This window comes from Canis lupus, chromosome 1 (genome assembly GCF_003254725.2).
Source record: "Canis lupus dingo isolate Sandy chromosome 1, ASM325472v2, whole genome shotgun sequence".
Taxonomy (NCBI): Eukaryota; Metazoa; Chordata; class Mammalia; order Carnivora; family Canidae; genus Canis; species Canis lupus.
Window position 1 is genome coordinate 97,066,494 of NC_064243.1, and position 16,647 is coordinate 97,083,140.

At 43.5% G+C, this 16,647-nt stretch overlaps 1 protein-coding gene across 9 annotated transcripts in view; it reads right to left on the minus strand.

Moving 5' to 3' along the window:
* SECISBP2 (SECIS binding protein 2) overlaps nucleotides 1-16,647 on the minus strand; it is a 47,349-nt gene that overhangs the window by 18,675 nt on the left and 12,027 nt on the right. For 4 of the 9 annotated variants that reach the window (XM_025423586.3, XM_025423591.3, XM_025423585.3 and 1 more), the window contains exons 8-10: nucleotides 14,485-14,607; nucleotides 13,217-13,306; nucleotides 11,820-11,952 (exon numbers count right to left, since the gene is read on the minus strand). In XM_025423586.3, coding sequence (XP_025279371.1) covers nucleotides 11,820-11,952; nucleotides 13,217-13,306; nucleotides 14,485-14,607 — 346 coding nt within the window. The remainder of the gene's footprint in view (nucleotides 1-11,819; nucleotides 11,953-13,216; nucleotides 13,307-14,484; nucleotides 14,608-16,647) is intronic. The other 5 variants (XM_025423592.3, XM_025423587.3, XM_049093268.1 and 2 more) reach the window with 3 other exon arrangements.

Genomic DNA, 16,647 nt, shown 5'->3' on the forward strand with positions numbered 1-16,647 from the left:
AAAAAGAACAAACAAAACCCCAAACCGAAGGAAGGAAATCATAAAGATTATAGCAGAAATAAATAATACAGAGACTAACAAAAAAAACAGAATACAACAATGAAACCAGCAGCTGGTTATTTGAAAAGATCAACAAAACTGATAAATCTTTAGTCAGATTCATTGGGGCGGGGGGGGGGGGGGGGGGGGGAGAGGACTGAAATCAACAAAATCAGAAATGAAAGATGAGAACAACCAAGACCACAGAAATACAAAGGATTATAAGAGAATATTATGGAAAACTATATAAATTTGGCAAATAGTAGAAATGGATAAATTCCTACAAACACACAATCTCCCTAAATTAAATCAGGAAGAAATAGAAAATTTGAATAGACCAACAATGAAACTGAATCCCTCATCAAAAAACTCCCAACAAACAAAAGCCCAGGACTAAATAGCTTCATGGGCAAATTCTATCAAACATTTTTTTTTTAATGATTCTATTTATTTATTCATGAGAGACACAGAGAGAGAGAGAGAGAGAGAGAGAAGCAGAGACACAGGCAGAGGGAGAAGCAGGCTTCATGCAGGGAGCCTGACATGGGACTCCATCCCAGGTCTCCAGGATCAGGCCCTGGGCTGAAGGCGGGGCTAAACCGCTGAGCCACCCGGGCTGCCCAAATTCTGTCAAACATTTAAAGGAGAGTTAATACTTACTCTTCTCAAACTATTTTAAAAAATAAAAGAGGAGGGCAGCCCTGATGGCCGAGAGGTTTGGTGCCGCCTTCGGCCTGGGGTGTGATCCTGGAGACCCGGGATCGAGTCCCGTGTAGGGCTCCCTGCATGGGGCCTGCTTCTCCCTCTGCCTATGTCTCTGCCATTTTCTCTCTCTCTCTCTCTCTCTCTCTGTGTGTCTGTCATGAATAGATAAATGAAATCTTAAAAAAATAAAATAAAAGAGAAAAGAAAACTTCCAAATTTACTGTGGCCAGCATTACCATGACATCAAAATCAGATAAAGACACTATAATAGAAGAACCACAGGCGTCTCTGATGAACACAGATGCAAAAATCCTCGAGAAAATAGCAAACTGAATGCAACGATACATTAGAAAAATCATTCACCATGATCAAGTGGGATTTACTCCTGGGATACAAGGGTGGTTCAATATTCACATATCAACACAAAACATGCATCAATAAAAGAAGAACCATACGATCGTTTCAGTAGATGCAGAAAAAGCATTTGACAAAACACAAAATCCATTCATGATAAAAACCCTCAACAAAGTAGGTTTAGAGGGAACATACCTCAACATAATAAAGGCCATATAAAAAAACCCAAAGCTAACCCCACTCAACGGTGAAAAACTGTGAGCTTGGGATGCCTGGGTGGCTCGGCAGTTGAGTGTCTGCCTTTGGCTCAGGGTGTGATCCTGGAATCTGGGATCGAGTCCCGCATCAGGCTCCTTGCAGGGAGCCTGCTTCTCCTTCTGCCTGTGTCTCTACCTCTCTCTCTCATGAATAAATAAATAAAATCTTTAAAAACAAAAAAACTGTGAGCTTTCCCCTAAGGTCAAGAACACGAAAAGGATGTCACACCACTTTTATTCAACATAGTACCCAAAATCCTAGCCACGGCAATCAGACAATGAAAAGAAATAAAGTCTTCCACTTTGGTAAGGAAGAAGTCAAATTTTCACTATTAGCAGATGATATACTATATAAAGAAAAACCCAGACTCCACCAAAAAGAGCTAGAATAAATAAATTCCATCAAGTTGCAAGACACAAAAACCAATGTATAGAAATCCATTGCATTTCTATGTACTAAATAATGAAATAGCATAAAAGAGAAATTAAGACAACAGACCCATTTACAATTGCATCAAAAATAATAAAATACCAGGATCCCTGGGTGGCACAGCGGGTTAGCGCCTGCCTTTGGCCCAGGGCGCGATCCTGGAGACCCGGGATCGAATCCCACATCGGGCTCTCGGTGCATGGAGCCTGCTTCTCCCTCTGCCTGTGTCTCTGCCTCTCTCTCTCTCTCTATCATAAATAAAATTAAAAAAAAAAAGATTAAAAAAAATAATAATAATAATAAAATACCTAGGAATAAACTTAACCAAGGAGGTAAAAGGCATGTGTACTGTGAAAACTATAAAACAGACTAAAGAAAATGATGATAATGCAAACAAATGGAAAGATATTCTATGCTTATGGATGAGGATAAATACTATTAAAATGTCCGTATTACCCAAAGCAATCTACATATTTAATGCAATCCTTGTCAAAATATCAACAGCATTTTTCACAGAACAAGAACAAATAAGTTTAAAATTTGAATGGAACCAAAGACCCTAATAGCCAAAGTAATCTTAAAAAAGAAGAACAAAACTGGAAGCGTCACAATCCCAGACTTCAAGTTATACTACAAAGCTATGGTAATCAAAACAGCACGGTACTACAGCCATAGGTGGCAGTCACTTAGGCATCTAACTCTTGGTTTCAGCTCAGGTTGTGATCTTAGGTTTGGTGGGATCAAGCCTTTTATGAGTGCAGAACCTGCCTCAGATTGTTTCCCTCTTCCTCTCCCTCTCTCTAAAATAAATAAAATCTTAAAAAAAAAACCAACCAACCAAAAAAAAATAAAAAATGAAAAAAAAAAAGCAAACAAAGAAAACCAGTATGGTACTAGCACAAAAAAAGAAACACAGATCAAAACCCAGAAATAAACCCAAAATTATATGGCTAATAATCTTCAATAAAGAAGGCAAGAATATACAATGGGGAAAGGATGGTCTCTTCAACAAAGATTAAGCATTCAACAAATAATGCTGGGAAAACTGGAGAGCTACATGCAAAATAATGAAACAACTAGTTTCTTATACTATACACAAAATTAAATTCAAAATGGATGAAGGACCTAAATGTGAGACCTGAAGCCATAAAAATCCTAGAAGAGAATACAGGCAGTAATTTCTCTGACATCAGCCATAGCAACATTTTTCTAGATATGTCTCCTAAGTCCAGGGAAACAAAAGCAAAAATAAACTGCTGGGACCACACCAAAATAAAAAGCTTCTGTTCGGTGAAGGAGTCAACAAACTAAAAGGCAAACTACTGAATGGGAGAAGATATTTGCAAAAGACGTATCTGATAAAAGGTTAGTATTCAAAATATATAAAGAACTGCTACACCAAAAAAACAAATAATCCAATTAAAATGGACAGAAGACATGAACAGACATTTCTCCAAAAAAGACATCCAGATGGCCAACAGACACTTGAAAAGACGCTCCATATCACTGATCATCAGGGAGATGCAAATCAAAACAATGAGCTATTACCTCACACCTGTCAGAATGGCTACAATCAAAACCACAAGAAACAACTGTTCACAAGGATGTAGAGAAAAAGGAAAGCTCATGCACTGTTGGTGGGAATGCGAAGTAGTATAGTCACTCTGGAAAACAGTATGGAGATTCCTCAGAAAATTAAAAATAGAATTACCCTATGATCTAGTAATTCCACTACTGGATATTTAATGAAAGAATACAAAAACACTAATTCAAAAAGATAGATGTACTACTATATTTACTGCAACAGTATTTACAACAGCCAAATTACAGAAACAACCCAAATGTCCACTGAGAGATGAATAAAGAAGTGATACATATATATTATGGAGCATTACTAAACTATAAAAAGAAAAAAAAGGAAATCTTGCCATTTGCAACAACAGGATAGATCTAGAGAGCATAATAATAAATAAGTCAAGAAAAACAACACGATTTCACTCATGTGAAATTTAAAGAAAGTAAAAAAACAAGAAAAACAAACTCTTAATTATACAGAACAAAATGATGGATACCAGAGGAGTGGTGGGTAGGGGACTGGATGAAATGGGTGAAGTGGCTTAAGAATATATGTATCGTGATGTGCACTATGTAATGTATAGAATTGTTGAATAACTATAATGTACCCTCGAAACTAATGTAACACTGGATGCTAAGTATACTGAAATTGAGAGAAAAAAAGAATTATGCTAAATCTGTTTTGCCTGTGATCTTTAAATGGGGACATTAAAGCCTGGAGACAGCACAGCTGTTTACAACATGGTTCACTGACTATTTTAAGCCCATGGGGCGGGGGCGGGGGGGGGGGGGGGGCACCTATTGCTCAGCTATAGAGATTCTTTTCAAAATATAACTGTTCATTGACAGTGCAATTAGTCACCCATCCAAGAGCTCTGATGAGATTAACTAACTATCAAGATTGTTTTCATGCCTGGTAACAAAAAATTTATTTTGTAGCCCATAGATCAAGGAGTGATTTTGACTTTTGAATCTTATTATTTAAGAATTACATTTCATAGGCCTATCGTGGCCATAGATGCTGATTGCTCCGATGGGTCTAGGCAGAGTGAACTGAAAACATCCTGAAAAGGATTCGCCATCTGGAACAAGCCAAAATATTAACATTCATAAGGGTTTGGAAGAAGTTGATTCCAGCTCTCATGGATGGCTTGAAGGGGTTCAGGACTTTCCTGGAGGAAGTCACTGCAGATATAGGAACAGCAAGAGAACCAGGATCAGAAGTATAGTCTGAAGATAGACTGAACTGCCCCCAATCTCAGGATAAAACTTAAACAGATGAGGGGTTGCTTCTTAAAGAAGAGCAAAGAAAGTGGGTTCTCGAGATGAGATCTACTCCTGGTGAAGATGCCGTGAAGACTGTTGAAATGACAATGAAGGATTTAAACTGTCACGTGAATGTAGTTGTAAAGCAATGGCAGGGTTTGAGAGGAGGGACTCAAGTTTTGAAAGAAGTCCTACTGTGGGTAAAATGCTACCAAACAGCATTACATGCTACGAAGAAATCATTCACGAAAGGAAGAGTCAATCCATGCAGCAAACTTCACTGTCTTATTTTCAGAAATGGCCACAGCCACTATCACCCTGATGGTCAGCAGCCTTAAACATCAGATGAGGCCCTCCACTAGCAAAAAGATTATAGCTCCTGAAAGCTCAGATGAGGGTTGGCATTTTTTAGAAATATTTTTTAATTAAAGTATATACATTGTTTTATTTTAGACATAACACTGCTGCACTTAATAGATTACAGTTCAGTGTAAACATAACTTTTACATGCACTGGGAAACCAAAAATTAATCTGACTTCCTTTACTGCAATATTCACTTTATTGCAATGGTCTGGAACCAAACCCACAGTATCTCCAACGTACACCTGCACTAGGGGAGAAAAACTGCCACGCAGGAATTCTATATCCAGCAAAACCATCTTTCCAAAACTAAATGCAAAATAATGACATTCCCCGACAAACAAAGCATGAGAGAATTTGCTGCTTAGCAGAACTCCTGTATGATACAAGAGGAAATGCTAAAGGAGGAGCCCCCTGGACAGTAACAGACTCCAAAGAGACAAACACAGAACACTAAAAATTGTGAACAGGAAGCTGATAAACATACATTTCTCATTCCTTGTCTTAGGTTTCTTCAAAAGACGTGGCTGCACAAAGCAATCCTGCCAACACTGTATTGTTTTAACTTATATAGGTGAAACAACAGCCCAAACACAGAGAGAGGGAGAGAAGAGTTGTACTGGAGTAAAGTTTCTCCAGTGCAGAAACTCAGATGTATACTGTAATTCCTAGAGCAATCACTGTCCTCATTCAGGAGCAACCACTTACTTTCCTAGTTTTCAGGAAAATCATTTTTAAAGAAAAAACAAATGAAGGTATCAAAATGGTAGTCTAAAAATATTTACTTGGGGCACCTGGGTGGCTCAAGTTAAGAGTCAAGTTAAGAGTTAGTCAAGTTAAGAGTTAGTTAAGAGTAGACTTGATTTCAGCTCAGGTCCTGGGATCGAGCACCAGGTGTGGAGCCTGCTTAAGATTCTCTCTTTCCGGGCAGCCCCGGTGGCACAGTGGTTTGGCGCTGCCTGCAGCCCAGGGTGTGACCCTGGAGACCCAGGATCGAGTCCCATGTCAGGGTCCCTGCATGGAGCCTGCTTCCCCTTCTGCCTGTGTCTCTGCCTCTCTCTGTCTCTCTGTGTCTCTCATGAATAAATAAAATAATTAAAAAAAAAAAAAAAAGATTCTCTCTCCCTCGCCCTCTGCCCCTGCCATCTCTGTAAATAATAAAAATTATTTACTTAACATAAAAGACAACAGTTGAAGAGGAACAAAGATGACAGGAGAGAATAAAAAACCCAGCAAAACACTGAACATAAATCCAACCACAGTAACAATTACATTAAATGTGAACAAAGGAAACACCCTAGTCAACAAAACACCCCAGTCAACAGGCAGAGGCCATCAGGCTGGATAAAAAAGAAAAACGTGACTGCAGTAGTCTCAAAGAAACACACCTCGGGTTCCAAGGCGTCGTCTGCTAAGTAGCCAGGGCTCCTCCTGCCATTGCTGCTGGTAAAAGCAGGTATATCCTCATTGCCCTGGTAGCCGACAGGGAGACCTGATCTGGAATCCAGGAAAGACTCAAGCCAAAAGCCCTGAGTGAGGTTGTGTGCTGGACTGAAAGCACGGCACAGGGGTCACCTCACACTGGCTCAGCTACAAAGAAAGAGAAACCCCAAATTCCTCTTAACTGGTTTTCACTTTTCCTGGCAAAGAGGGTTCCAGTTGTAATGTCAAAAGGGAAGGTGATGGGCACATCTGGATGTGGGCATTCTTCAGATTCTGGCCAAAATATCATTTCAATATTATCAAAATCTCAGCCTCAAAATTCAACCCGAAACTATGTGACTTGAATCGGAAAATATAAAATTTGCCTTTTAAAAATATCTTAGAATGATCTGACCATCTGTACTATGTATTTTTTAGTCATACGTGATTATACAATTACCTTCTTGGTTCCTGACTTGCCAATTGTAAAGTTGTTTTTTTTGTTTTTTTTTTTTAAAGATTTTATTTATTCACTCATGAGAGACACACACACACACACACAGAGAGAGAGAGAGAGAGAGAGGCAGAGACACAGGCAAAGGGAGAAGCAGGCTCCAGGCAGGGAGCCCAACGCGGGACTGGATCCCGGGTCCCCAGGACCACACCCCAGGCCAAAGGCAGCGCCAAACTGCTGAGCCACCAGGGCTGCCCTAAAGTTTCTATTACTCCTTCACCTCTATGAGTTTTACAAACCAAAATATAAGTGGCTTCTTTAAAAAAAGAAATCCTGATCTCACTGGGGTCTCCCATTCTTTGCTAAACTATTTCACACACAATTCCATCAAATAGATCCAACTTGAACCCAGTGGGAAAAGCCCCACACAGTGCCTCTCAGGCTGGTTTCCTCTGCCTTGTGAGTGAAGTAAGGATCTGGAGAGCTCAGTCAACAGCTTACACACACCCCCTGCAGCCTCCCCAGGGAACTACATTCTGCGCCAGAGGAGGGCCGGCTGCACATCTTCCAGATTTCTGAGTGTGATGTAGGTTACTTGAATTTCTGCTCCGGAAAACAACAGGCTAAGATAACTTCTGCTGTGACCTAGGAGTAAGCCCTGCATTGTGTTTGTGCATTTGCTGTGTATTACGATGTTTTCACATCTTAAAGGCTTCCAGTTAAAAAAGAGTGCCCTCCAGAGATAGCCAATTCTTAGAGAGACCAAAGGCTCCAGGCTGCAAAGCAACTTCGATATGCAAGCTAACCCACCCAGAGCCAGACCTCCTCCATCTGGCCCCTGCACCCTGGAGGCAGGATCCTTTAGTCATCCCAGGGCCAGGGGCCAGGCCACTAGTTACCTCTAGCTCAGAGCTCACTGAAAGGAATCAAACTGGCCAGTGCTAAACAGTCCGCCCTTCCCTGCCCACAGAAACCCCAACAAAGGCTCTGGCCTAACGCCCTCCCCTCGCTTCTGACCTCTGCCTGCTGTCTACCCCGGTGCTTGTGCAGGTGGCTGTGCCTCCTGTCTGTAGGACCTGGGACTACAATAAACTGTTTTCTTGAGCCTCTCTTCCACCCCTTCTTGTGGCCACACCTGACTCACCACCTCATCAAAAAAAACAGAACGAGCCCAAAGCCAACTGCCAAGGAAAAGCTGACTGCCCACAGGTGACCCATAAATTACCAGCTCCTACTAAGCACCTGGACTGGTCTGAGAACCACACACAATCAGAGAGCCCTGCAGGCCTTTCCCAAATGAGCTGAGGAAAGCAACACTCATCAGGGAAGAGTCACCCAGGGGACAGGGGTCCCAAGCTCTGGTACAGTCACTCAGACTTGCCACATACCCAACCATGGAAACTGACATGGATAAAATTACCAACATCACCGAGACAACTAAGGAAATGTAAACACAGACTGGACACCAGACACTAGTGAGAAACAAGCATAAATGCTGTGAGAGGCCGGCGGGGGGGTGGTCCAGTGAAGCACACCACCACCATCAGACATGCCAACAGGGCACATACAGGGAAACGATGGAACACCTACCACTTGCTTTAAGGCACTCCAGAAATATAAAATGTGAAGTCACAGACACAACAAGAGTGGCACAATGTTGATAACTGCTGGAGCTAGGTAACAGGCAAATGGTAGGGTTCACTGCACTCTCTCTACTTTTGATTATTTTCCATAATGCAAAGTACAAAACAAGGACGAAATAAAAAATCCTACTGTGAGCTAGTTAAAAACACCTCTTCCCCAAGCCCAACTCCACCCCAGTGACTTCACTGCACCTGCCCAAAGTCTGAGACATGTCCAGGGCCTGTGCTTTCTGTGCACTCCCAATTGTGCAGCTGCAGGTGGCCCTGGGGATGCAGCGTGAGGGAGGAACAGTGGGCTGAGGGACACCCTGTCTACCACTGCCTCAACCACTGTGCTTCAGCTAAATTAGCTATGTTCAGAATTTTAAGGTTGTATGCTGAGCTGGTAATAAACGCCACTAAGGAACTGCCACATAAACTTCCTTCTGCTATAGCCATGAGAATGGTATTTAGAAACTGCTCACCACATACCATTCAGCAACCCGTACAAAAACAATCCACACGAGAAACAGCATTTCGAATTTTTAGCTTCAAAAATATGCCAACTCCACCCCGATCCCCCCTAGAAAGGCTACAATTAAGATCACCATGATCATCATATTGGTGAGCATGCAGAAGCACTAGAGCTTGCACACATTACTGACGAGTGTAAAACAGCACACAAGCAGTACGGCAATTTATAAACTAAATATATCCCTACCACGTGGCCCAGCAGCTCCACTCCCAAGTGAATCAAAAACAGATACTCAAATACTGCTACCTGAATAGTCATAAAAGTACTACTCACAAGAGCTAAAAGGTGGAGACAATTTAAATGCCCATCAGTGGGCAAATGGGGAAACAAACTGTGGCGATGGAACAGGATTCAGACATAAAAACTAGCCAGATGCTGATGCAAGAACATGGATGAACATCAAAGACGCTCTGCCAAGGGAAAACAGACCAACACAAAAGGTCACAAACTGCACCATTCCATTTATGTAATGCATCAGAACAGGCAAAGCCAAAGAGAAAATGCACACTGGGGGTTGCTGGGAGCTGGGGAAACGGGGAGCTCAGCGGGCAGGGGTCTCCTTTTGCCAGGGTGAAAGTGTGGAACCAGAGAGAACAAGGCCACACAACACTGGGGACGAACTCCATGCCACTGAACTGTACGCCTTTAAATGGGTTTTATGTTACTTGAATTTCACATCCAAAAAAAGCCAAAAAGGAACTCTGTACAACAGGAGTAAATCTCAAAACCCGCTTGATGAGTGAAGAAAGCCTTAATCAAAGGAGCATATATTATAAGATCCCATTTCTACAAAGCTCTAGCAGGAAAAAGGAAGTCTGGCAGACAAAGAATCCGCAGGTGGCTGCCTGGGGACACGTAGGGACTTGCTGGGTGGGGTGCAGGGAGCTTCCAAGGGTGCTGACGGGGGCTTGGGTGACCTTGCAAAGGGCTTACCTAAGATCTGTGCATTTCACTAATGCATGCTTCACCTCCGAAGACAAAAAGAACCATGAGCTCTAGTCAGTGATATGCCTGCAACCTTTATTAGAGGTGATAGCAACCAAGGTCTGCAACTTTGAAAGGCAGCAAAAAATAAAATAAAACATTGATAGGTGGTTAGGTCAGGGTCAGCCAGCTTTTCCTTAAAGGGCCAGAGAGTAAATATTTTAGGCCCGTGAGCACATGAGTGTGCAACACTTAACTGCCATTTCCTAAAGTCATCCTACGTAAGTAATTCATCAACACTTAGCATGTTAACTATTCCATAGTACACAACCCAGGAACACCAATCACACTCACTGTGTTGTGCAACCCTCACTACCACCTAGTCCCCAAAGTTTTCCATGCCCCAAACTGAAAGTCTGTCCCCACCAAAAAGTCCCATACCCTCCACCCCAGGTACCCTCTAATCTACTTCCTGTGACTGTCTAATCTAGATCTCTCATGTAGCACGTGCCCTTTTGTGCTGGCTTACTCCATTAGCAGAACGCTTTCATGTTTATCCACTCTGGCAGAACTTCCTTTCTTTTAAGGCCAAGTGGCAGTCGGCGGTCGGGCTGGACTGTTTAGCCATTTGGGCTGATAAGCAAGTGGGGGTGTTTCCACTTTTCGCCGCTTGGAATAATGCTGCTGTGAACACTGCCTTGCAAGCGTCTGGGTCTTCATTTTCAACTCCTCTGGGCGTACACAGGCAGTGGCATTGCTGGGCAACATGGCAACACTCCATCTAGCATTCTGAGGAGCTGCCAGACTGCTTCCCCAAGTAGTCTCATGCTTCCCCATTTCCCAGGGGTCTCCACTTCCTCCAAATCCTCACCAACACCTGCTATTTCCCGTGTCTTCCCACCACGGCTACCACAGCAGGAACAAAGAACTATCTCAGTGCAGCACTGGCTCACATTCGTCTGATGACTAATGCTGCTGAGCATCTTTTTATGTGTTACTGGCCACCTGTGCATCTCCGTGTAGAGCCATGTCAAGTCCTTTGCCGATTTTTTAGTGGGTATTTATTATCGAGTTGTAGGAGGAGTTCACAGATCTTTGGACACCAAATCCTTATCAGACATGTGATTTACAAACATTTTCTCACTTTCTGTAAGTAAATTACTTTTCTGTTTTCTTGACAATGTCAGCTGGTACACGTAAGGTTCTTGTTTTTGATGAAATCCTATTTAACTGTTTTTTCTTTTGTGGCCTGTGCTTTTGGTGTCCCAGCTAAAAATTCACTGCTTAATCATAAGTCATGAAATTTACCCTTGCTTTTTTTTTTTTTTTTGAAAGAGGGAGAGAGAGAATCTCAAGCAGACTCCCTGCTGAGTGCAGAGCCCAACCTGAGGTCACAACCTGAGCTGAAACCAAGAATCGGGTGCTTAACCAACTGAGCCACCCAGGAGCCCCACCTTTGTTTTCTTCTTAGGGTTTTATGAGCTTAGTTCTTATATTTAGGTCATCACTCCATTTTAACTATTGCATATGGTGTGAGGCAGGAGCCCAGCTTTCTCTGGCGTGTGGAAAAATCCAGTTGTCCCAGCACCATTTTTCAAAACTGTTTCTTATTCTTTTAATGAACACATTCTGGTCAAAAATCCACTGGCCATAGATACATGGGTTTACTTCTGGACTCCCAAGCCATTCCATTTAGTATCTTTCTCTTCATCTTAGGACCATGCTGTTCTGACTATATACACACACTTTTGATTAAAGATCAGACAGTCAAAAAAAAAAAAAAAAAAAAAAAAAAAAAAAAAAAAGATCAGACAGTCACAGAGCAGTCTACCTGAAAGACCTCTAGCCATTTATCTGAGATGGACAGACTCTTACCTGAGAACACCACAGGTTTGGAGGACGGCTTCGAGCTCTGGGAGTGCTGCTTCTTTTCCAGGGCTGCTAGCATTCCCCCTAAATCCAACTGTACCGGAAGTTGGCTCTTCTTTCCACTATTTTTAAAATTATTCTATAGAATTAAAAAATCAGAAGTTTCCTTAGGATAATGTTTTTCACAAACTGTGTTTTTCTTTCTATAACAAAAAGATATAATGATATAAAAAATAAAAACTATTCATAGTGACTGTAAAAATCTTCTAAAAATTAATTAAAGGAAGCCCTAGATAATCCCATATTATCTCTCAATATGACTGGCATGGTTGTTTCCTCCTTCTCCCATAACCCTGGGTTTGTATCAGATGAGCTCCATCCCTGGCTACACCACATTGTGAATAAGAGCATACACCTACAGGTACCAAATCAAGACTCATGGGAAGTCTCTGGCAACAGCAGTTTGTGTGTGGGGCTAACTGTTGGTGTTTTGCCTCACCAGTACCACTCAACCTCTGACTGCCTAGGGGAGCCAATCGAATGCCATGAAATCATGGAGATACAACCAAGAATTTACACAAGTCCAAAATACACACAAGCAGGTATTAAATTTAGGCATGAAGTGTGATATATTGAAACAACTGCTATTTCTGAAATAACTGTGACCTGGGTTCTGAGGCTGTGTGAAAGGCTGTGCAGGCAAGCCACTGCACGCATGTGCTCTGGCACATTGACTCCTGCTCTGCTGCCTGGCTGAGGGCCCACATTAAAGTGTGAGCACAGAGTGCCACACTAGTAGGTTACAGGGTCCTCCACAGACAGGCATGCAAAAGGTCCAAACTGTACCATGGGAATTCAAACTAAGGTGCACAAGGGTTTAGAACTTCTCACCAACATAAAAATAATGACCCCACTTCGGAAGGCCAAATGACAATGAAGATGCTAGAGATGAGCTGAGGAATGGGGCCAAGTGTGCAAGTTCTCCATCTGGGTGACGAGTCACGAGTTCATCCCTGAACCTACCACAGAGCTGGGGCTCAAGGGGAGTCCTCTCTTCACCTTGTATTGACCGCTTAGAGTGAACTCTGATGGCTCTCCCCAGTTTGTTCAGACACTGCTGCCTCACAAAGGAAGTCCTCTAAGATCCCCAGGTAGCACGTGCTGCCATCCTTTCTGATGCAGCAGCGGCAGCTACCAAGTCTTCTTGTGAAGGTGACAGAATGTTTGGGCTTAGAGCAATTTTATTTCAATACACTGGGTATGATTCTCCAACGAAGTAAGGGATCAAAACTAAACCAGCTCTCTTGGTGCATAAAAAAGTCTGGAAAGTAGTTTTTGTCAAGAGTTTAGTTGAGCGAGAAAAGTTAAGCCTAAATCAAGGACAAGGTCAATCTAAAAATTACCTGTGGCTGCTGTTTGGATTGAAATTTCGGAGATGCTACTCTGTCTCTTCTTTCAGACGCAACTGCCAGATTGGGGAACTCCTCGGCATCCTAAGTAAACCACACACCCTTTAGCTCATTGCGGATCACGAGAATCAATGTGCCCACGTGCAAGCTTTTCCCTGCTCCTGTTCTGCATCTATGACAAGCTCCCACAGTGCTCTCAAGGGGATCTCAACAGCCCCTAACTGTTTCACTCTTACCAACAGATTTAAAATCTAATCCCGCTGCCCTGGAGAGCAGCAGGCAGGGGCCCCAAGGACGTGGGTGCCTGAGCCCCCACCCCAGGCACAAGAGTGTTCAAGCACCCAGCCTTCAACTGCATTTTCATTAGAGAAACTGTCTAGACTCAGGAGATGGAAGTACTCTGTCTCGTGTGCTGCTTCCAGGCTGGAAAATAGAAATAAAATAGAAAATAGGGCAACAGGCCTCTAACAGTGACACTGAAGTCATTTAAGAACATCCTTCTGTGAGCATCTGAGGTGACTCAGAGTATGTGGGCTACGGGAAGAGAACTCTATGAATTATGTGTTGGCCCAAGCCATAAGGCTCTGGCAGGGTGATAGGTCTTCAAATACACCCCCTAGTGTCCTCAAGAAGATGTCCCGAGAGCCCCCAGATACATGGTCAAGTCTCGGGTTTGGCCCCAACCTGGGTGGCAGGCAGCAGTGCTGAGCCCCCAGAGCCGGGCTGCTGAGTCTGGTACTCAGTCTGAACCCAAGGCAAGTCCTCGCAGGACAGGGCCTTTCTTATAGTGCCACAGGGAAAGTTTACAGGGTGGTTTTGCAAGTCTGTGGAATTCTCTTGGCCAGGGCCCACAATGGAGCTCTGGCATTCTAATTTCCCTCTAGAGTGACGCACATTATATTACCATTTCTGGATAGAAAAGGAGACCCTGCAAAAGCCAGCATGCCAAAGCGAAGAAGAAACAGGGGAACAAGATAGTTAAGGAGTAGGAGCCGTGGCAGGTGCCCCACTCGATCTGCACAAGGGACTCCTGCCTCTCCACTCCTCACGCACCCACCCGCCCAGTGCCCACGACAACTCAGCCACCACGCTGGGCCACCAAAGTGAAGAGAACAGGGGACGGCTATTGTCTTTAGCACTGGGCAAAGCCTATCAAGGAAATGCTGGAGATTTTCATTTGGGAAGCCCAAATGAACCTGAATTTCTACTAGGACAGACCCATTCACTGTGTCGTAAAAGGTGAGTAATAAACGTAAATGTACTTCAATCCTTGGTGGCTCCTGAACTGTCAAGACTTCATATTTTGATTTAGACTTTTCTTTCTTTTTCTTATGCTTTCTTGAGGCTTCATTCTGTTCGGGATCGCCACCCTGTGACGCTTTGGACTAGATGGAACAAAAAACACAGCAAAAATCATGGGCTTTTTAGACATTGAATGGGATGTTTACTTTGTGAATCAGAGAAAACTGACCACATGGCAACTTTGTTCAGAGTCTGGCTCCTCATCTCTGTTTTCCAATGAGCCAGCATTCAGTAGAGTACTTCTCAAGGAAAAGAAATCTGGTGAAAAAACTGTCCTATCCAATTATTTTGAAACTGGTAGATTTGGATATAACCTACTTGAGCCAGAAGAGATAATTCTGACATCTCTCATACCACCTTTAAGTCTTTTCATAAACCCGGGTGTGCCATTTCTAGCATAATGGCCTGGTAGTCCCTAAACCTGATCACATATCTGAATCCCCTGTAGAGACTTCAGGTGGGCCAAATGTGTGGGCCCGTCGCACACCTACTGAAGTGACCCTGCTGCTTGCACCCTCCTGCAGCACAGTAACCTCAGGGCCTCTGTACATCCGCCCACACTCAGGCTAGGCTGGGACCGCACCCTCATTCCAGGTCAAGAGCCGTCCCATCTCTTGAGCCTGTCCCTCCTCACCGCTCCCCTCCAAAGCACTGATCCCTCCCTGAGTGCACCACGCTCCTCTCTCAGAATGGAGGCGTGAGGAAAGCAGGGCCTTTTCAGGTGGGCCCGGGCCCTGCCCTACCTGAGGCAGGAACTCACCCTCCAGGGGCTCCTGAAAACAGTGTTTACCTGTTGACCTACAAGATCTGTCCGTGAGAACTTATTAAGTGAAAAAGGCAACTCTGAAGGGATGATGTGTAGAAGGGTCTCATTTTTGTTTCAAAGAAAAAAAAAACTTAAAAAACAAGAGAAATCTGTTTGTTGACGTTCTGTGGAGCCCAAGGTAGGACATACACCTGGTTGTTACCACAGCCTTTCCCGAAGGGTGGGCAACAAAAGGAAGATGACCTTGTTCATAAGATCTCTGTGGTATTACATTCATTTGCTATTTTGGTGATAAAAACTCACAACACGAAGTTTCAGAGGGAGAAACCATCATGATGTTTTATCACTCCCATTACATATGACAGGCAGCATATCCTCTGGATTCTAAGATGCCAGGCAATCTAAATTTTCTTGTCTTTACCTTAGAACTTTTCTTTTTTTTTTTTTTTAAGATTTTATTTATTTATTCATGAGAGACACACAGAGAGAGAGAGAGGCAGAGACACAGGCAGAGGGAGAAGCAGGCTCCATGCACCGGGAGCCCGACGTGGGATTCGATCCCGGGTCTCCAGGATCGCGCCCTGGGCCAAAGGCAGGCGCCAAACCGCTGCACCACCCAGGGATCCCTACCTTAGAACTTTTCTAAAATCAACTTTTCTTACACTTTTTATAACTAAAAAACAATGTTAGGGGCACCTGGGTGGCTCAGTCAGTTAAGCACCTGCCTTCTGTTGTCATGATCTGTCATGATCTCTCGGTCCTGGGATCGAGCCCCACATCAGGCTCCCTGCTCAATGGGAAGTCTGCTTCTCCTTCTCCCTGCCTCTCCCCCCTGCTTGTGCATGTACGCTTCCTCTCTCTCAAATAAATAAAATCTTAAAAAAAAAATTTTTTAAAGGTTCTGGGAAAATAAAACAAAATTGTTAATAATAACTCTAAGAATGCGCATCAGGAACTGTGGTCAGACAGCAAGATGGCGGCTGTGGGGCAGCCCCAGCCAGAGACCTGCCCCACACCTGCACCCACATGGCCACAGCTGGCGGCTCCATGTGAGCTCGGAGTGGGTCTCATCTGAGCCTCTAGCGTCCTTCACATCATTCACAGAGCCGTGAGGACAGGCACACAGGTCTGAGCTCACCGAAACTGTTGGCAGCACACTTTCCCTCCCTCAGCAGACCCCAACATAGCTCCCCTTTATGGGGGATGGTCTATGACACTCTGGGTGACAGAAACTATCCTCATACTTAAAAAGACAGGGTATCATTGCACTAACAAACATGGCCACATTTCAACCTGAAAAAAAGTATCCATACACAGTGAAAATCAAGAAATAAATCTAGACCAGTAAAAAAGGCTC